At 48.3% G+C, this 21,679-nt stretch overlaps 1 protein-coding gene across 3 annotated transcripts in view; it reads right to left on the bottom strand.

Annotated features, from left to right (window-relative positions):
• Positions 1 to 14,155, bottom strand: part of USP31 (ubiquitin specific peptidase 31) — a 67,658-nt gene extending 53,503 nt beyond the window's left edge. For 2 of the 3 annotated variants that reach the window (XM_073361599.1, XM_073361598.1), the window contains exon 1: positions 13,456 to 14,155. In XM_073361599.1, coding sequence (XP_073217700.1) covers positions 13,456 to 14,055 — 600 coding nt within the window. In that variant the 5' untranslated portion in view covers positions 14,056 to 14,155. Of the gene's footprint in view, positions 1 to 13,314; positions 13,335 to 13,455 lie in introns of those variants that run through there. The other variant, XM_073361600.1, reaches the window with a different exon arrangement.
• Between the last annotated feature and the right edge of the window lie 7,524 nt (positions 14,156 to 21,679).

Consider the following 21,679-nt stretch of genomic DNA (forward strand, 5'->3'; position numbering starts at 1 on the left):
ATGACCCATCCACTCCCAGTCTCTATTCAAGCCTAAGTTAATTGTATCCAGTATGCAAATTAATTCAAATTGCAAACTGGATACAATTGACTTAGGCTTTAATAGAGACTGGGAGTGGATGGGTCATTATACAAAGTAAAACTATTTCCCCATGTTTATTCCACCCCCCACTGTTCCTCAGACTTCAGAGTAACAGCTGTGTTAGTCTGTATTCGCAAAAAGAAAAGGAGTACTTGTGGCACCTTAGAGACTAACCAATTTATTTGAGCATGAGCTTTCGTGAGCTACAGCTCACCGATGAAGTGAGCTGTAGCTCACGAAAGCTCATGCTCAAATAAATTGGTTAGTCTCTAAGGTGCCACAAGTACTCCTTTTCTTTTTGTTCCTCAGACGTTCTTGTCAACTGCTGGAAATGGCCCACCTCGATTATCACTACAAAAGGTTTTCTCCCCCCCAACTCTCCTGCTGGTAATAGCTCACCTTAAGTGATCACTCTCGTTACAGTGTGTATGGTAACACCCATTGTTTCATATTCTCTATGTATATAAATCTCCCCACTGTATTTTCCACTGAATGCATCCGATGAAGTGAGCTGTAGCTCACGAAAGCTTATGCTCAAATAAATTGGTTAGTCTCTAAGGTGCCACAAGTCCTCCTATACTGTTTCATATACAACTATTTTAAAACAAACATGCAACTGACCTTTTGCACAGAATAAAAAGAACTGACCACTATGCTGAACGTGCAGGGTACAAGATATTAAACTCTGACCTGAAGGGGGATCCCATTGCCCGTATAATAATGAACTGGTTTCCTAAAAGGACTATCTTTTAGTCTAATGCATGGGATGGAAGCTAAGAAGCTCATGGCCCAAATGACTGCATGTGTAGGGCAAAAGTTCTGCCCAGAAGGTCAGCATGGGCCAGGCAGCCCAGGCCAGGCAGCAGACTGGGAATTTCTAACTTCTCTCCATCTACCAGGAAAGTAGGATCCATAGCAATGGACTTAAGCACTCATTAAGAGTCACCTTTTTAAAGGTCAGAAGCAGAATTAACAGATGAATGACCAGAGTCCAATGTTTATCCAACTTACAAAGAAACTGAGCTTTACTGTCCCTATAGAAGTCAGTGATCACAAGGCAGCATGTGTTAACGTTTGGATAAAAGACATATAACCAATCTGTATTAAAAGAACTGCCTTTACGCAGGACGTAGTTCAATTGTCTATTGCAGCCGTTTGCAAACTTTTTTTTCGCGGACCACTTGAAAATTGCTAAGAGCCTCGGCGGACCACTTAATGATCTTTCCAATTGTTGTTTGTACTGTTAGGTAACTATTGTAAAGCACTTTGGATAAAAGCGCTATATAAAAAAAAACCTTAATTAACTTTTTTTTGTCTACAAATGAAAGCACACAACTCAGATTTTAATATCAGTAGTCTTACCTTTCTAATGCAACGGATGTGCCCTCTCTCCCCCGCCCCAGCAGCCCCCTAACTGGAGCTGGGAAGGAGGAGAGTGACTCTCCAGCAGCCGCAGCCCTGGAGCTGGGGAAAGTCGCCTCTTTCTCTGGCCTCCACAGCGCTGCATGTCCCAAATTCCCTCAATCCCTCCTCACCCCACTGCCCCCTCCCACCTACTCCCCAAGGCCACTACCTTATCTTACAAGTGTGTCTTCTCCAGGGTCCAGGCACCTAATTAGTGGAGCCACGCCTGTGTGGCTCCACTAATTAGGTGGGTGGCCCATCACTCTCTCATGTGCGGCCGCTCAGGCACGCACCTTAGAGGGAACTATCCGCAGACCACCTGAATTTAGCTTGTGTGCCATTGGTGGTCCGCGGACCACAGTTTAAGAACCTCTGGTCTATTGCAACAGAGCTAGCTCTTATTTAAGCAGATTGAAACCAGAAATATTTTATTATTTCTACTAGGACTTCACATAGCAAGCTCATACCATAGTGGGAGTTGTCAACAGTCAGCAGTGGAAGGCAATAACCCATTCCTGGAAACATGTCAGTGGTCTTAGGAAAGCACTGCTTCATACCATAGTGATGATATTCAAATACATATATTGGATCAATTTATTCCTTCATCCCTAGATTTGCTCAACATTTCACCATTTGTACAGACTTGACCTAAACTGATACAGAACATAACGAACTTGTACTAACTGGTAAGAAATTTCCCTGTTACACAAGAAGCATTCCTCTCTCAGAGGTTTTATTTATATAAGGATTTCATTGTTCATACCACATGCACTTTGAACACATTTGTCCACAGAACATTTTGCTTTACTACTGTCCCTGGATTGCACACAAATGCTGTTGTGGAGTATGGGCAACTCTTCTAGCAGTAAAATTCCTATGTTTCTACTCCCCCACATACAGGCGCGCATCCCCAGAAGTAAAGCCTTTGAGGATGGATTGCTCTTTCCCCCACATAGATGCTTTAGATTCTCCACCTTTTCAAACATGTGACACTTACAATATCTAAACCAATGATTGTGCGCTAACCCCATCCAGCATGAGATGCTACCTCTGTCCAAGGCGCAGAAGCAGTAACATTCATTAAAGCCAATTAAAGTGCCTGATATTCTAAATATTCAACACTCATCCTGACCTTTAGCTACCACCATCCCTAATTTGTGCAGTCAGTTCCACAGTGATGTCTATGTACGGTATTTCTAATGCACCCAACACTACCCTGCACTTGGTTTTCCCAGGACTGTGGATTGCTAAATTTTGCAGAACAATTAACTACATCCGGTTCTGAGACTTCAGCATCTCCACAATATTTACAAGATTGCTTCTCATGGTACTGGTGCTTACATCAAGAATGTCCCCAAAGCATGTGCATCTTGAAACCCTAGGATTTATTTCTATACAAATACTAAGTATTATAAATTACACGAACAATAGAATGGGTGCAGTTTTGTCAATATAGCATAGTGATCAAATTTATAGCACTCCTGGCAGTTATCCATCAGCTCTGCTAAGAATTCAGCTCAGGATCAAAATGTCAAAATTTACAAAATACAAATGCTCCTTTAAGGCAAAGTTACCAAAAAAAAAAAAAAAAAAGCAGTCCTCAACTCGTAGAATGTAAAGCACCACCATCAACATGCTCTAGCCAACTAAGGATGCTTTACAGCCTATGTACTCAGGTCCTGAGTTGACGGGCAGTTAGTATGTAAAGTTCAAAAGAGAATATATAATATTGTTCCCAGGAGAAGCCCCATGAGAAGGAGAACAAGAGCCCAAGGAAGGCCAGTTAGGGGAGTTTGGAGAGTGCTGAAAGTGGGATTTTCAAACCCTAATTCTCACTGCTTTTAATGGAAATTGGACATCGAGATCCTTTAAGCAGCTTTAAAAATCTCTCTGGCACAGATTGTTGTGTGTGTGTTAGAGCCCAAAGCTGTTCAGAGGAAGAAATGGCAAGCTTACCCAGCAATTGCGTGTTGCCAATCCCACAACATTACCAAGAGGAGAAGGAAGCAGAGGCTGCGAAATTGGCACTAGTTAGCAGAGCTGCTGCTCTCATTAGGCAGAAAAAAAGCCGAACAGCCAGGTGGTCGTTGCATTGTGTCAGGGCACAAGAGCCACAGGAAGCAGAGTCCCCCCAAGCAGAGAGCTGGAACACGCGCCACCTCTACATTCAACAGTGCTTCTTCCGCAGAATCTCCCCCTCCAACCCTGCCCAGCTCCATTACATAGTGCTATTCTCCCAAAGCTAGTGCCGAGAAGCTACCATACAAACACACAGATGCAAGTATCAAGACGTCAGAGGAGAGGAAGAGCTGCCATCAAGTCGTTTTTCTAAAAAGCCAGAGACCATGTGAAAACTCGGGAGAAGGGCTAGTGTCTGGCAAAGAGAGATTTAACAGAGTACAATTACAATAAGAACAAGTTAAAGCGATTCTATAGTTCTAAACGCAGACAAAAATGTCGAGTCCCCTGGCAGGCTAGAATCCATCTGCTGGGCAGGAGTTCGCAATCTGGGAGGAGATTATCTCAGCTGCATGCCTCACTGCATCTCTGCCCCCTTTCTGGTCTCCGGGAGAGCCCTCCTCCCCAGTCAGGCCCCATGCCTTTACCTCTCCTGGGACAGAATTCCATAATTCTCCCACTCTTACCCAGCATGCTGTAGCCCAGGACCCACTGCACCAATCACAGTTATCAAGCAGGTCTGACTAGGTTCTTCCCTTGAGGAATTCTGGACCAGTGGTCACTACATATACCAAACAGCTTCCTCAAAACCAAAGCATTGCTATGTTGTTTATTGTTTAGTAGGAACAAAGCACTTAGAGAAAAAGGATTTTAGAACAATATACTTGTATGTCTATCTTATCTAGTGGTTTACCATCCCCAATGGTAACCTAGATAGGCCTACCCTCTTCAGACACCTCCAGCTGGTATCTGTATCTTAATCTAGTTCCCCAAGCAACTCCCCCCTCTCAACAGGCAGAGAGAGTCCCTTTTTACATTGCTACAGTCCTTTTGAGCTTCTGGCTCCCTCCGGTCGGAGCACTGTCTCTCAACAAATCAGGTGTTCGCTGAGAAGTGGCTTATCTTGAGCTAGGCTTATTAAAATTTAGGACTGGAAAGTACCTTCTCTTCAAGATAATTTGCTGCTTTTTCTCTTCCAGCTTATTTTTTCATACAGCCCCCTGTGATGCTATCTAATTAAAATATGACCATGCAAATCATTGCTGCTACCACTGTTAGATAATTGCAACGAATCTTATACAAAATGTGACACGTGGCCAGAAAGGGTTAAGCAGCTTGCAGGATAATTGACCCAGAATCAACCATTAGAGAGATGGTAGAACAGTATGTAAATGGTCATTAGGGCCATTCCATGGTAGATGGTCTAGAACTTTGAAATGCAAACATGTATTGTTAGAAATTAGAGGTGATATTAATTGTATGTATGTACTCATATCTTGTTAAATGCAAGCCATGTAAACACACAGTTTCTGTCACTATAGCTATTGATTCAGAGATCAAAAGGGAATATTAACATTTAGATTAATCTTGGGTGCAATAATGTCATTGTGTATGTGTCTCTTTAAAGTTTGTGATAGACTGCCTAATGGATAAATTGCCTTGTGTTAAATTGGGTAGCTAATCACCGGTGATTCTTAGGAAATCAAAGTATCCGTGACTGCCTATTGTTCGCCAAAGGACTCCGAACTGTATAAAGATGCCTTGGGTCTCAATCCATTTTATCTCAGATCTGCTTGATGCTTCATGCAGGGGAAGCTTAAGCCCAAGATTGAGATCTCCAGCCCTAACCTGGAATTACCCCGAATATAATTATTGGACTATAACCCATGACTAATTCTGAAAGAACTCTTTGCAACTACAAAGCTCACCATCTCTGCTATGAATCAGTCTCAAGAATTGTACTCATGTCTGTATGTATACTGATCTTTTAACCAATACTCCCTCTTTTTTTAAATAAATATTAGTTTAGTTAATAAGAATTGGCTGTAAGCATGTATTTGGGTAAGATCTAGAATATTCATTAACCTGGGAGGTAATGTGTCTGAGCCTTTGGGATTGGTAGAACTTTATGTGATGAAGAAGATTTCCAGTAATCCTCCTCATATTTGACTTGGGTGTCTGGGTGGAGGCCTGAGGCCGGGTGGCTTTAAGGAAACTGTGTTGCTGGCTTCTGAGGAACCAGTGAGGTATTAGAGAAGTCTGTTTTGTGCTGGAGGTAAATTTAAGTATTGGAATATCCACCAGCTTTGGGGATTGTCTGCCCCATTCTTTGGAGTTCACCCTTATTGAGTGACCTCAGTTGGCTCCCCTGGGACCCTGGTCACACACCCTAACTAAACCAAACCAATATATTTATGCAATAAACATCTCATCAATCAGATCAACACACAGCATTCATCAGTTACAGGACAGTTCCACTTCTATCAGAGAGCTTAATGAGTAACTCCAAACATCATCTTCCCACAATGGAGCCTTACCTTAAAAGTTGGAATTGGTTGCAGACACCATCAGTGGATCTACCCGCAATGGATTACACACAAAGCATCGGTCTGGAACAACGATAATCCAGTGGAACTGGGTAAGCAGTTTTATTAGTGTATAATGAGCTTTGGACACCCCCTTTATCAAAGGCCAGGACATAAATCCAGGGCTTTATTTAAAAATAAAACAGGTCCTAGGAGACTGGAGAGATCCTGGGACACTCACAAAACATGGCACATCTGACCAAAGAGTGGATAGTGATTCTAGCTCTATAAACATTATCTTTTCACTACAGAACTAGCTACAGCAAGCTCCACAGAGTTACCACGAGAGGTATGTTCTACAAACTCTCTGTCTTAACCGGATTTTCTGGATTTTTAAAAAAAATACGATTATGTGATTCATGGACCATGGGTTAGGCAATTTCTCACAGGCAAACTGAACGGGAAGAACACACCTTAACCGCTACAGAAACATAGTGAAGGATAAAGGGTGTTTGGAGCCTTCATCCACTCTGAGGTGCCTGTCAATAAGGGTTCAGAGGGAGTGCCCTCTCTCAGAGGACAAGTCGTAAGGGCAAGCAGATAGAAGAGACACTCAAGGACCAAGGAGGAGACAAGAGTCAGCAGGGGTGCAAGTGACAGTAGGAGTCAACAACCCAGGCAGATCAGCATTTTCTCCCCATCCCAACTTACTCCACAGAGAGAAGGGAAAATTGTGTTTGTCCAGCAACTGTCCAGCTCCATCCCAAGTCACAGAGCAGAGGGGACTGGAATTTCCACAGCATGCTGGCTGCTACACTAACAGTTATAGGAACTTTACCTTTGGGTAATTATTTTCTGGTAACAAGCTTTTAGGGCTTCCAAAAAGTCTGCACACGAAGTTATTAGGATGGGGTGCAATATTGCTCTCCTCTAGATACCTTCAAACTTCAACAAACATATTAAAGACTGACTAAGGAAAGGATAAAAAGAAAAGGAGTACTTGTGGCACCTTAGAGACTAACCAATTTATTAGAGCATAAGCTTTCGTGAGCTACAGCTCACTTCCTCAGATGCATATCGCAGTTTCCACGATATGCATCTGAGGAAGTGAGCTGTAGCTCACAAAAGCTTATGCTCTAATAAATTGGTTAGTCTCTAAGGTGCCACAAGTACTCCTTTTCTTTTTGCGAATACAGACTAACACGGCTGTTACTCTGAAACCTGTCATAAGGAAAGGATAGAATTAGGAAACAGTGTGTTGCTTCTGATAACAGGATAACATTCGTTTAGCTAAAAGAAAAGGAGTACTTGTGGCACCTTAGAGACTAACAAATTTATCTGAGCATAAGCTTTCGTGAGCTATGGTCCATCTTCACATCTGCAAGGAGTGAGCAAGCAGGTTTATACCAGATACAAAGTGATTTGATGATTACACTCTGTCACGTGCTAGCTAGGCTGCCTCTTTACAAGGGGCAAGCTGTTTCTAGTGAATTTACTTTTTGCATTCTCTGTCCTGAAGTGTAACCATCCTGAGCCTGCCGTTAAATCCTGTGTTTAATGGGATTATTTGCTAACTGACAGATTTGCACAATGCCTCTTTAAAGGTATAAGTAAATACTCTTGTGTGGCTAAGGCGGGGACTGTAAAGTATGGGAAAAAGTAGAACTTGAATTTTTCCATTTAAAAGCGAGAGCTAAATGAATGGTTTCAGAGTAGCAGCCATGTTAGTCTGTATCTGCAAAAAGAAAAGGAGGACTTGTGGCACCTTAGAGACTAACCCATTTATTTGAGCATAAGCTTTCGTGAGCTTTTCTTTTTGCGGATACGGACTAACACGGCTGCTACTGTGAAACCAGTAAGTTAGGGTGTGAATCTATTGTCCGTGTGGCCCCTCTGAATAGGATAAACAGGAGTATATCAAAGCATGCTAGGGACCTTTTAGTGCATTGCAGCAGGGTTCACACGGACAGCTAGTGAGCTTAGATTTACACTCCATTTTACTGACTTCATTCAGACAATCCCTCAACAGCATTCCCCATGATATGTTGCTTGACAGATCATCCAGAAGGCTCCTCAGGTGACTCAAAAGATGGTATGCGAGAGAGGCATATAACGAATGCCTAGAAAGAGGTGTTCACCTAGCAGTTGTGGGGTTTTTGAGAGGAATGGGAATGCAGAAGAAAAGAGTTCTACTAAAACCTTTTGAAGGCAGGAGTTATTTCTATCTAGGTATCATTGTTATTAATCATGAACATGATGGTAGTGCTTAAAGACTAAACAAGTGAGACCTCATGGATGCATTGTACAAGCACAAGAGTAGTAGATGTTCCCTTCCCACACTTCCATCGCCATTTTGTCACTGCAATGTAAACTCCTCTGCAATCTGAAGTCATTTATAAATTTCCAAATGCAAGTTCAACTGATTATTTGATCATGGCAGTCGAAGGAGTAATTGGTAACAGTTTATATGATCCATTCAAAGACTAGTTTTTAGACTGTGGACTCCTTGGGACAAGACTGTCCTTTCTCTATTCAGGAAGCACTTTGCACACTCCAGACACTATCAGAAAAAAAATGATTTGAAGTATCTGTGTCCCCAAGCATGTCTAGAAATGGTTTCATTATTCCTGCAGTTCAAGGGCTCTGTTCTTCAAGTGCTTATACAGCCCAGCACGATACTCAGTATTGAAAACTCAAGTGTTCACTCACATGAGGACCCCACACAGCAACTATGCACAATGTAATCGCTGAATATGCAGTTCGTGGGGTGGGAGGAGGTATTGTTTCATATTCTCTGTGTGTATATAAAGTCTGCTGCAGTTTCCACGGTATGCATCCGATGAAGTGAGCTGTAGCTCACGAAAGCTCATGCTCAAATAAATTGGTTAGTCTCTAAGGTGCCACAAGTCCTCCTTTTCTTTTTGCGAATACAGACTAACACGGCTGTTACTCTGAAACATGACAGGGACAGCAGCTAGTGGGGCCCAGCTCACAAATGAATTAACAGACCTCCACAACAAAAAACATGGAAATAGCAGGACTGCAATGGAAAGACATCAGTGGATTTCCTGTGTGGAAACAGACAAGATTGCTGGCCATTGTCCCAAATTCAGAAGATCAGGGAGCCTAAATTGTGTCCGTGCAACCCCCAAATGGGCAATTTAACAGGAATCAAGAGGGCACACCTAGTAGATACATCGGGTGGGTCAGGATATTACTGTCTTCATCTTCAGTAAGAAAGTGCAGCATGTGAAGATTACATATTCTGGAACTTGATGGGACCTAGTTGCTCAGATCAAGGTACAGCACTGCATGCTGGGACCTGCAATCTCCACTGGTCACACCATCATTTGGATAACGGAGCCCTATGGTGCGTTCAAGAGCCACATCAGACGCACAAACCATACTTCCAGCTGCTCTTGCTATAATCCAGTACATCCTCTCTTCATCCTGCCATGCAGGAAAAGAATTCACCATTTAGATGAACAAAATGAAGTCTCCACTGTCTCTTAATCCTGCAAGGGAACGCTGAATTTTGATGCTCCAAAGAGTCATTGTTTCAAAGAAGGTAATTTAGTAGTACTGTACTCTCACTATGCTAGGAGTAAAGTTAGCCCAGGAATAACCTCTTACTGTAGCTTTGTCAGGTGCCTTTCATCCCAAAGGACCGACAGTGCTTTAAAGACTACAGACACAAGATCACTTCCCCCACCACCACAGAAGTGACCTGACTTCTGGGGCAAACATGACAGCTATTTAACAGCACAATACTTTACAGTAGCTTTGGGCAGAAACTAAAACTGCAGAAGAAATGTTTAAGTAGGCAGAATGCACCCAAGTAAAACAGGAGTTGGCACAGATGTGGAGATTAAAATCCTCCACTCTTGCAAAAAGTGAAATTGGATATTTTCACGTGGTCAGAAACTTGGTTTGAGTGTAAGAATCTACCCTTTAAAATGAGTGACTCTGTAAGAATGGCATCTTACTATTCAACAGATCTACTTTCTGCTCAAATAAATTGGTTAGTCTCTAAGGTGCCACAAGTACTCCTTTTCTTTCTGCATGTAATCAGTCAGACTTGCTCACCTGAGCGACAAAAACAAGTTTTAATTTTAACACATTAACACTGCAGAATCCACACAGCAATGGAACAGCAAGGTGGATGCTTTCTGGGCTCTCACAAAACCAAGAGAATTGTTTATCAAGTTTCAATAGAACACTAAAAATAAAAATACTGGAGTTACTAAGGATAGAATCTGATCTGCAGAATATTTATTACTGGTGACGATACATGAGCCAGAAAGCACCTCATTTGATTTATAGCTTGAGTCTGTGGCACTATCATGTAAAATGCAAGTCTGCTTTTTTGAAGACACTTAGAAGCTAAGTTAGGTCTCTGGAGCTGCTGAAATACAAATGTTGAATCCCACAAGGCCCCTTACGGAGAAGCTTGTTTCAAATTAGAACCATGCTTTGCATTCCTTCTGAAAGACAGCATCAATACAGTACTCTCCTGCACCGTGCTGGGAAGTCGTGCCCACTGAATCATGAACACCAGGTCCTACAGCACCTGCAGCTAGACTACAAAAATTGGAAGTCATGTGACAGCAACAATGCAGTGGTTCTCAACCTGTGGCCCTATCAGCACACAGCTGCAGCCCATGTGACATCCTCAGGGCCACACAAATACTATATATATTGTGTGGATGTCGTCCACATAACAGAGAGAGCGCTTCATGTGCGGCCCACAGTAGTAAATAGGTTGAGAACCACTGCATTAGTGGTAAGCTACTAGGGCAGCCATGCAAACCTGCTCTGTCCTGTCATGGTGCCATGACTACACCAGTGCTTGCAATATTCATGGCAGCAGTTGTAATACAGGTAATAATTTTTCTTGTGTAGACCAAATCTAGGGTGAGAGTTCTCCGAGGAACACCAAGAAGTAACCTAACCCAATAATGCTTCTGACTAGACCACAAGTTAAAACTATCCCAGTTTTCACATCCGGAAATAGAAATGGCAAAGAAAAAGTGTGGCCTGAGGCAAAAGCAAGCAGTTGTTACAGGAGACTACTTGAGAAAGTACTATTTACACAAAACAAACTGTTCATTGCTCAGCTTTGCGAACCAGACGACTGAAGTATACCTTCTGCTCACAGCCACAAGTTGGTTCCACCAGGCAGCTTTCAATTAGCAACATATGGGCCACATATCTAGAAATAAGAAAAGGAGGACTTGTGGCACCTTAGAGATGAACCAATTTATTTGAGCATAAGCTTTTGTGAGCTACTTCATTGGATACATGTTTTTATACACACAGACCATGAAAAAATGGGTGTTTATTACTACAAACACCCATTTTTTCATAGTCTGTGTGTATAAAAACATCCTCACTTTTTTTCATGGTCTGTGTGTATAAAAACAAACATCTTCTGTATTTTCCACAGTATGCATCTGATGAAGCGAGCTGTAGCTCACGAAAGCTCATGCTCAAATAAATTGGTTAGTCTCTAAGGTGCCAAGTCCTCCTTTTCTTTTTGCAAATACAGACTAACACGGCTGTTACTCTGAAACATATCTTAGAAATCGTATTTCAGACATGTCAAGAACCCCAAAATTCTGTTCCACGGGACTTTGGAATAAGCTTTAAGACAGGAAAAGACCACCAAAACAAAGTCTGGTACACACTTAACTTGCTATGTGCCTGGTTTGGTATTGATGTTAATAAGTTAAAAACTTATTCAGAGAAGGGTTCTCAGGCAAACTAGTCCCAAGGGCAAGGTTAGCCACTGGCACATGAGACTGGATCTGAGTAAAGAGAGAGGAGGGCTAACTCAAAAGTAAACTAGTTTAAGAAGGTAAGTAGTGTATTGCTAGCATAGCCAGGTTAACAAGCAACTGCTGCTCTACAGACAAGAAACAAGCTGTTTGCAAACACTGCCAAGTTAACCTTCACGCTCGATTTCAATATTTCGTTTTTTGCTTTGCATGACAGAAGTTTCAAACTTTGAAAACTCCAATCTGCTGTTTGTCTGTTTACAGACAGCTAGCATTTTTGCTTACTCAGAACTGTGAGAAACAACATTCTCCATAGGCATTGGTTATCCCAGAGAGTCACTAGTGACTGCCAATGTACAATATGCCTTATGAATCTGCTTAAACTTCAGCTAGTGGTACGCATCTGGTCCCAGCTTCTTAACAGAACCAAAATTAACATTTCTGGCCAAGAACAAAAAGATAAATATCCACTAAAAAGAGTTCCTTTCTCCTGAAAACACTTAATTGAAACAATAAAGGAATCTCCCTAGTGCACTGGTATTCAAACTTGTTTTCTGGTGACCCAATTGAAGAAAATTGTTGATGCCCGCAACTCAGGGCTGGGGCAGAGGGTTGGGGTGCAGGGGATGGAATGCTTGGGGACATGAAGGGATGCAGGAGTGGGGACAGGGATGAGGGGTTTGGGGTGCAGAAAGCAGCTCCAGGTTTGGAGGGAGGGCTCAGGGCTGGGGATTGGCAGGCAGGGTTGGTCCCAGGCAGCAGCACAGCAGAGATGCTAAGGCAGGCTTCCTGCCTGTCCTGGCATTACAGACTGCACCGTACCCCAGAGGAGGCCAGCAGCAGGTCCGGCTCCTAAGCAGAGACCCACAAGCGGCTCCACATGGTTCTTGCCTGCAGAGACCACACACCCCAGCTCCCACAGGCTGGTTCACGGCCAATGGGAGTGCAGCGCCAGTGCTCAGGGCGGGGCAGTGCCTGGAACCCCATGGCCTGCCCCGCCTAGGGGGCAGATCTGCTGTTGGCTGCTTCCAGGGCACAGGGCAGTGCGAGAACAAGTAGGAACTAGCCTGCCTTAGCCAGGCAGCACCGCTGATGCCCCTTTTAACTGCCCAGTCAGCAGTGCTGAGGAGAGCCGCGGGGACCCAGTGCTTGATGTTCCTTGACCCAGTACTGGGTTGCGACCCACAGTTCGAAAACCACTGCCCTAGTGTATACCAAAGCCCTCACGCCTGTAAATAAGATAGCTAAACATTAGGTCAGCCTATGTCCTACTAAAGTATGACCTTGTATAACCTGCCTTTCCTCTTGCTTTTTCAGTTACAAGTTCTCCTCTTAGTCATTATAAACGGTGAAAGATTTCCACGTAGCCCGGGGCCAGCTAATGGGCGTGAACAAGGAATGGCAGGTGCCCGTGTCGGGGACCATAGCACAGCTGTTCAATAAAAATCAGACCCAATTCAAAGAAAGCGCTGCTGAAGGCAAAACGCAGCGCCGGCAGGCGAGCCAGAGCGGTGACCCAGGGCGGAGCAGAGGCACATGCCCGACCGGTTCGCACCCCAGCCCCTCACCTGCGCGGCTCAGTGGCGGGCGTGGCGCGGAGCACGTGTTCCACAGGTTACACCCCTGGGCCAGAGGCAGGCGCCGGGGAAAGGGCCAGCAGCGGCCCCCGGCCCAAAGGCAGCCGCGCCCCCAGGGCTGCCCCGCCTCACCTTGAACTCGCGGCTGTGCTGCGGGGTGTACTCCAGCGTCCAGAGCGCCCGCACCAGCTGCGCCAGCTGCTCGGTGACCTCGCCCTTGGGCGGCGGCGGGGCGGTGTCGCCGGGCGGCGGGGCGGCGTCCGCGGCGCGGGGCGGCTCGCCGCCCGCCTGGCCCCGGTAGTGCTCCAGCGCCAGGTACTCGGCGAAGAGCTCGGTGTTGCTGAGGCACTGCAGGACGGCGTTCATGAAGCACGTGTTCCCGTGGTTCTTCAGCCCGGCCACCCCGGGCACCGGCTCCAGCGCCTCGGGGGGCGGCGGCGGCGGCGGCGGCTCGGGGCTGGGCGGCGGCGGCGGCGGCCGGGCCGGGTGGAAGCAGCTGCCCAGGCCGCGGGCCGCCGCCGGCGGGGGCAGGCGCGGGGGCTGCGGGCCGCGGGCCGCCTCGGGCTCGCTGCTGTAGTGCGACAGGGTGGAGAGGGTCTTGAGCACCCGGCTCATGAAGCCGCTGAGCGAGCGGGCCGAGCCCGCGCCGGCCCGGCCCCGGAACAGCCGCTTGCTGAAGGAGCGTTTCTCTGGGGGGCCGCCGGCCGGCCCGGGGCCGCCCACCCTGGACATGGCTCCCGAGCCCACGGCACATCCCCGGCGGGCGCTGCGATGGGCCGCGGCCTCCCGTAGCCTCTGCAGCCCGGCTCCCGTCCCCGCTGGGCGGCGAGCAGAGCGGGGGGGGGGGGGGGGGGGGGGGGGAGAGCTCACCGGGACTCCACGGAGCGGCGGGGGGCGGGGCCACCGCGGGTCACGTGCCCGCCGTGAGGCCGCCGGCGCCATGTTGGGCGCGGGCCGGCCCGGCGCCATCTTTACTGGGGCGGCACGTTCGGAGCCCGCTACGGGGGCCAGAGCTGGCGGCCAGGGTCCCCTTCCACTTCGCTGCGCAGCCCCAGCCCCGAGTACAGCAGCGGCCCTGGCGGGAAACCCCTCCGGGGCCCGCAACGGGCGCCGTCCGCAGGATCCTGCCTAGCGGCCCCTCAGCGCCTGCCCGCCCGGCAACCCCGCCCCAGGGCCCGGGAGACCCTAGGCCGGGCAGGGGGCGGAGGGTGGCACCAGAGGCCATCTTCTGCCACCAACTGCCCCGCCTGTCCCTGGTCTGTCACCAACTGCCACCTTCTGTCACCAGCTGCCACCAACTGCCCCGCCTGTCCCTGGTCTGTCACCAACTGCCACCTTCTGTCACCAGCTGCCCCGCCTGTCCCTGGTCTGTCACCAACTCCATCTTCTGTCACCAACTGCCCCGCCTGTCCCTGGTCTGTCACCAACTCCATCTTCTGCCACCAACTGCCCTGCCTGTCCCTGGTCTGTCACCAACTGCCACCTTCTGTCACCAGCTGCCCCGCCTGTCCCTGGTCTGTCACCAACTCCATCTTCTGTCACCAACTGCCCCGCCTGTCCCTGGTCTGTCACCAACTCCATCTTCTGCCACCAACTGCCCTGCCTGTCCCTGGTCTGTCACCAACTGCCACCTTCTGTCACCAGCTGCCACCAACTGCCCCGCCTGTCCCTGGTCTGTCACCAACTCCATCTTCTGTCACCAACTGCCCCGCCTGTCCCTGGTCTGTCACCAACTCCATCTTCTGCCACCAACTGCCCTGCCTGTCCCTGGTCTGTCACCAACTGCCACCTTCTGTCACCAGCTGCCACCAACTGCCCCGCCTGTCCCTGGTCTGTCACCAACTCCATCTTCTGTCACCAACTGCCCCGCCTGTCCCTGGTCTGTCACCAACTCCATCTTCTGCCACCAACTGCCCTGCCTGTCCCTGGTCTGTCACCAACTGCCACCTTCTGTCACCAGCTGCCACCAACTGCCCCGCCTGTCCCTGGTCTGTCACCAACTCCATCTTCTGTCACCAACTGCCCCGCCTGTCCCTGGTCTGTCACCAACTCCATCTTCTGTCACCAACTGCCCCGCCTGTCCCTGGTCTGTCACCAACTCCATCTTCTGTCACCAACTGCCCCGCCTGTCCCTGGTCTGTCACCAACTGCCACCAGCTGCCCTGCCTGTCCCTCTTCTGCCACCAACTGCCACCTTCTGCCACCAACTGCCCTGCCTGTCCCTCTTCTGTCACCAACTGCCACCAGCTGCCCCCGCCTGTCCCTGGTCTGTCACCAACTGCCATCTTCTGTCACCAGCTGCCACCAACTGCCCCGCCTGTCCCTGGTCTGTCACCAACTCCATCTTCTGTCACCAACTGCCCCGCCTGTCCCTGGTCTGTCACCAACTCCATCTTCTGCCACCAACTGCCCCGCCTGTCCCTGGTCTGTCACCAACTCCATCTTCTGTCACCAACTGCCCCGCCTGTCCCTGGTCTGTCACCAACTCCATCTTCTGTCACCAACTGCCCCGCCTGTCCCTGGTCTGTCACCAACTGCCACCAGCTGCCCTGCCTGTCCCTCTTCTGCCACCAACTGCCACCTTCTGCCACCAACTGCCCTGCCTGTCCCTCTTCTGCCACCAACTGCCACCTTCTGCCACCAACTGCCCTGCCTGTCCCTCTTCTGTCACCAACTGCCACCAGCTGCCCCCGCCTGTCCCTGGTCTGTCACCAACTGCCATCTTCTGTCACCAGCTGCCACCAACTGCCCCGCCTGTCCCTGGTCTGTCACCAACTGCCACCTTCTGCCACCAACTGCCCCGCCTGTCCCTGGTCTGTCACCAACTGCCACCTTCTGCCACCAACTGCCACCAACTGCCCCGCCTGTCCCTGGTCTGTCACCAACTGCCACCTTCTGTCACCAACTGCCACCAGCTGCCCTGCCTGTCCCTCTTCTGCCACCAACTGCCACCTTCTGTCACCAGCTGCCCCGCCTATCCCTCTTCTGCCACCAACTGCCCCGCCTGTCCCTGGTCTGTCACCAACTGCCATCTTCTGTCACCAGCTGCCACCAACTGCCCCGCCTGTCCCTGGTCTGTCACCAACTGCCACCTTCTGCCACCAACTGCCCCGCCTGTCCCTCTTCTGCCACCAACTGCCCCGCCTGTCCCTGGTCTGTCACCAACTGCCACCTTCTGTCACCAGCTGCCACCAACTGCCCTGCCTGTCCCTCTTCTGCCACCAACTGCCACCTTCTGTCACCAACTGCCACCAGCTGCCCTGCCTGTCCCTCTTCTGCCACCAACTGCCACCTTCTGCCACCAACTGCCACCAGCTGCCCCGCCTGTCCCTCTTCTGCCACCAACTGCCACCAGCTGCCCCGCCTGTCCCTCTTCTGCCACCAACTGCCACCAGCTGCCCTGCCTGTCCCTCTTCTGCCACCAACTGCCACCAGCTGCCACCAGCTGCCCTGCCTGTCCCTCTTCTGCCACCAACTGCCACCTTCTGTCACCAGCTGCCCCGCCTATCCCTCTTCTGCTACTAACTGCCCTGCCTGTCCCTGGTTTGTCACCAACTGACATCTTCTGTCACCAGCTGCCACCAACTGCCCCGCCTGTCCCTGGTTTGCCACCAGCTGCCCTGCCTGTCACCAACTGCCACCGTCTGCCACCAGCTGCCCTGCCTGTCACCAACTGCCACCGTCTGCCACCAGCTGCCCTGCCTGTCCCTGGTCTGTCACCAACTGCCATCTTCTGTCACCAGCTGCCACCAACTGCCCCGCCTGTCCCTGGTCTGTCACCAGCTGCCATCTTCTGCCACCAGCTGCCCTGCCTGTCCCTCTTCTGCCACCAGCTGCCCTGCCTGTCACCAACTGCCATTTTCTGTCACCAACTGCCACCAGCTGCCCTGCCTGTCCCTGTTCTGCCACCTTCTGTGACCAACTGCCACCAACAGCCCTGCCTGCCCCACTTCTTCCATCAACTGCCCCGCCTGTCCCTATTCTCTCACCAACTGCCACGTTCTGTCACCAACTGCCCCGCCTGTCCCTCTTCTGCCACCTTCTGCCATCAACTGCCCCGCCTGTTCCTCTTCTGCCATCAACTGCCCTGCCTGTCCCTGTTCTGCCACCTTCTGTCACCAACTGCCCTGCCTGCCCCACTTCTTCCATCAACTGCCCCGCCTGTCCCTGTTCTCTCACCAACTGCCACCTTCTGCCATCAACTGCCCCGCCTGTCCCTCTTCTGCCATCAACTGCCCTGCCTGTCCCTGGTCTGTCACCAACTACCATCTTCTGTCACCAACTGTCACCAACTGCCTCGCCTGTCACCAGCAGCCATCTTCTGTCACCAACTGCCCCGCTTGTCCCTCTTCTGTCCCCAACTGCCCCACCTGTCACCAACTGCCTTGCCTATCCCTGTTCTGTCACCAACTGCCATCTTCTGTCACCAACTGCCCTGCCTGTCCCTGTTCTGCCACCAACTACCTCGCCTGCCACCAACTGCCCCGCCTGTCCCTCTTCTGTCACCAACTGCCTTGCTGGTCACCAGCAGCCATATTCTTCCACCAACTGCCCTGCCTGTCCCTCTTCTGTCACCAGTGGCCATGTTCTGTCACCAGCTGCCTTGCCTGTCACCAGCAGCTGTGTTCTGCCACAGCCTGTCACCAACTGTCCCACCTGTCACCAGTGGCCATATTCTACCACCAATGGCCACATTCTGTCACAGCCTGTCCTCAAGTGCCCTGCTTGTCACTAGTAAGGTTACCACCCAGCCAGTATTTGACTGGCCTGGCTGTTTTGGGGGGGGGGGCGGGGGTTAATGGATTTGCCAGTTGCCAGAAAAATAATTTAATCTGCCGGGTTTGGTTTGTTTTTTTTGGCTGGGTCTAAAGATTTGCATTATCACAATATACTGGGATATCTAATGTTAAAAGTTTCTTTTTAGTGTATGCACAACGTGTCTCAAGTGGCATGTGACCAGGATTCATCACCAAATTTAGTCCACTGGTTGGATCACTGGCAGGGAGTGTGACGTGAACCATGTTTCATGCCCCCCCAAAAGTTTCTGTGTCTAGATAAAGATGCTGCAGTGTTCACACTTCCATAGTTAAGCAATAACAGATCAAAACTGTTGAAAATGTAGCAGCTGTCTGCCCACCAACACGCAAGTGCACTGTGCTTGTGTGTGAGAGAGGATTTGAGTCGCGAGGGAGGAGATGTGAGGCATATTAAATAATGGAAGATGAGGGCAATGGTGCAAGTGATCCTACTACACCCCCGAAAAAAAATCTCGCACATTCAGTGACAAGAAACAAACTACAAAGACCGGCTGGCAAAATGTGCTGATAAACAAATGTCCATTTATTATCAATGATGTTATCAATCTTATCTATATGTGTTATCTCTCTAGATACTATAAGTGGCTGTTGAAGGGGGGGAGTTGTGGAGTTACCTTGTCATTTGGGTTATGGCAAGCGTGCCTTGTTGGGGGAAGGGGTTGCTGGGTTTTTTGCATTTCAAGGATGGTAACCCCAGTCACCGAGGGCCGTGTTCTGCCGCTAACTGCCCCACCTGTCACTAGTGGCCATGTTCTGCCATCAGCTGCCCTGCCTGTCACCAATGGCCATGTTTTGTCACAGCCTGTTACAACTTCCCCATCTCTCACCAGTGGCCATGTTCTCATGGAGGACAGGAGAGATACTCAAGGACTGGAAAAGGGCAAATACAGTACCTATTTGTATAAAGGGGAATAAGGAAACCCAGGGAGTTATAGACCGGTTAGCTTCACGTCAGTACCTGGCAAGATAATGGAACAAATAATCAATTTGTAAGCACCCAGAACAAAATAAGATGATGAGTAACAGTCAACATTGATTTGTCAAGAACAAATCGTGTCTAACCAACCTGATATCCCCCTTTGACTGGGTAACAAGCCTTGTGGGTAGAGGGGAGCAGTATATACGATATACCTCGACTTTAATAAGGCTTTTGACACTGTCTCACACGGTCTCATAAACAAACTAGAGAAATACAGCCTAGACAAACCTACCATAAGGTGGGAGCAAAACTGCTTGGGAAACTGTACTCAGAAGCCAATGCTCAAACCACTGAGCTATCTCTCCTCCTCAGAGAGTAATTATCAATGGTTCACAATCAAGCTGGAAGGGCATATCGAGTGCGGTCCTGCATGAATCTGTCCTGGGTCTGGTTCTATTCAATATCTTCATAAATGATTTGGATAATGGTATATAGAGAGTACACTTATAAAGTCTGTGGATAATACCAAAATAGGAAGGGTTGCAAGCACTTTGGAGGACAGGATTAGAATTCAAAATGATCTTGATAAACTGGAGAAATTGTCTGAAAATTCATAGGATGAAATTCAATAAGGATAAATGCAAAGTATTACACTTAGGAAGAAATAATCAACTGCACAAATACAAAATGGGAAATGAGTGCCTAGGAAGGAGTACTGCCAAGAAAAGAATCTGGGGGTTATAGTGGATCACAAATTAAATGTGAGTTAACAGTATAATACCATTGCAAAAAAAGCAAAATCATTCTGGGATGTATTAGCAGGAGTGTCATAGGAAAAACATGAGAAGTAATTCTTTTACTCTACTCAGCACTGATAAGGCCTCAACTGGAGTAGTGTGTCCAGTTCTAGGCACCACACTTTGGGGAACATGTAGATAAATTGGAGAAAGTTCAGGGGAGAGCAACAAAAAATGATTAAACATCTAGAAAACATGACCTTGAGGAAAGATTGAAAAAAATGGATTTGTTTAGTCTGGGGAAGAGAAGATTGAGGTGGGACATGATAACAGTCTTCAAGTACAAAAAAGGTTGTTACAAAAAGGAGGGTGATAAACTGTTCTCCTGAGGACAAGGCAAGAAGTGATGAGCTTAGATTGCAGCAAGGGAGGTTTAGATTAGACATTAGGAAAAACTTCCTTACTCTAAAGGGTAGTTAAGCACTAGAACAAATTACCTAGGGAGGTTGTGGAATTTCCATCATTGGAGGTTTTTAAGAACTGATTAGACTGACACCTGTCAGAGATGGTCTAGATAATACCTTAGTCCTGCCGCAGTGGGCAGGGGACTGGATTAGATGACCTATTGAGGTCCCTTGCAGTTCTACATTTCATAGAATTGTAGGACTGGAAGGGACCTCGTGAGGTCTTCTACTCCAGTCCCTGCACTCATGGCAGGACTAAGTTATTATCTAGACCAAGGGTCTCAAACAGCGGCCAGTGAAGTTATTTCCTGTGGCCTGCCATAGGCGCTGACTCCACCAGCAGCCAAGCTGCCCTCCACCCCTTCTTCCCCCCCTGAGCACGCTGCATCCCTGCTCCTCCACTTACCTCCCAGCACATCCCGCCACTAAACAGCTGTTTGGCGGCACTTAGGACTTTCCGGGAGGGAGGGGGAAGGAGCAGGGACACAGCATGCTCAGGGGAGGAGGCAGAGAAGAGGTGGGGCCAGGGCGGGAATTTGCGGAAGGGGTTGGAATAGGGCGGAGTTGGGGTGGGGACTTTGGGGAACGGATTGGAATGGGGGTGGGGCCTCGTGGACTAGACCAGCAGTCTGAGGTATGAATTTCAGCATGTATGGTTCTTTGCTGTGAGTAGTTGCAAAGAATGTTTGTTAAAAGAGGCAACGTATTTTGATTGAATAGTTACTTTAAAAAGTTCCTGCCATTACGGTGATGTTGATAGACTGTTAGTGTAGATCATCATCAGTGTTACTGACCACATAAGGAATAATTACAGGTGTTTATATTTTATTAAATCCCTCTTCGCATTACAGTTTTTAAAAAGTTATTACATTGACTTTTAATAGCACACTATATTACTCTTCATTTTTTTCATTTTTGACTATACTTTTGTATCGTTGTATGAAAAGGTTTCAGTGATGCGGCCCTCAGGCTAATGTACTAGTGCTCATGCAGCCCTCGTGGTGATCTGAGTTTGAGATCCTTGATCTAGACCATTCCTGACAGGTGTTTGTCTAACCTGCTCTTAAAAATCTCCAATGATGGAGATTCCAAAACCTCCCTGGGCAATTTATTCCAATGCTTGACCACCCTGACAGTTAGGAAGTTTTTCCTAATGTCCAACCTAACCCTCCCTTGATGCAATTTAAGCCCATTGCTTCTTGTCCTGTCCTCAGTGGTTAAGGAGAACAATTTTTCTCCCTCCTCCTTGTAATAATAAAGGCAAAAAGTTCTGAGACATTCACAGTTGCTCCTGAGATCACGCTTTTAAAAGCTCAGAATATCACAAGACGTGTGATAATATCACAAGAGCTGGAAAGTCTGCTGCCTGCCACTGTGCCTGCTGCCACCCACTGCAACCCTCCCCTGATGCCTGTATCA

This window comes from Lepidochelys kempii, chromosome 10 (assembly GCF_965140265.1).
Source record: "Lepidochelys kempii isolate rLepKem1 chromosome 10, rLepKem1.hap2, whole genome shotgun sequence".
Classification (NCBI taxonomy): Eukaryota; Metazoa; Chordata; order Testudines; family Cheloniidae; genus Lepidochelys; species Lepidochelys kempii.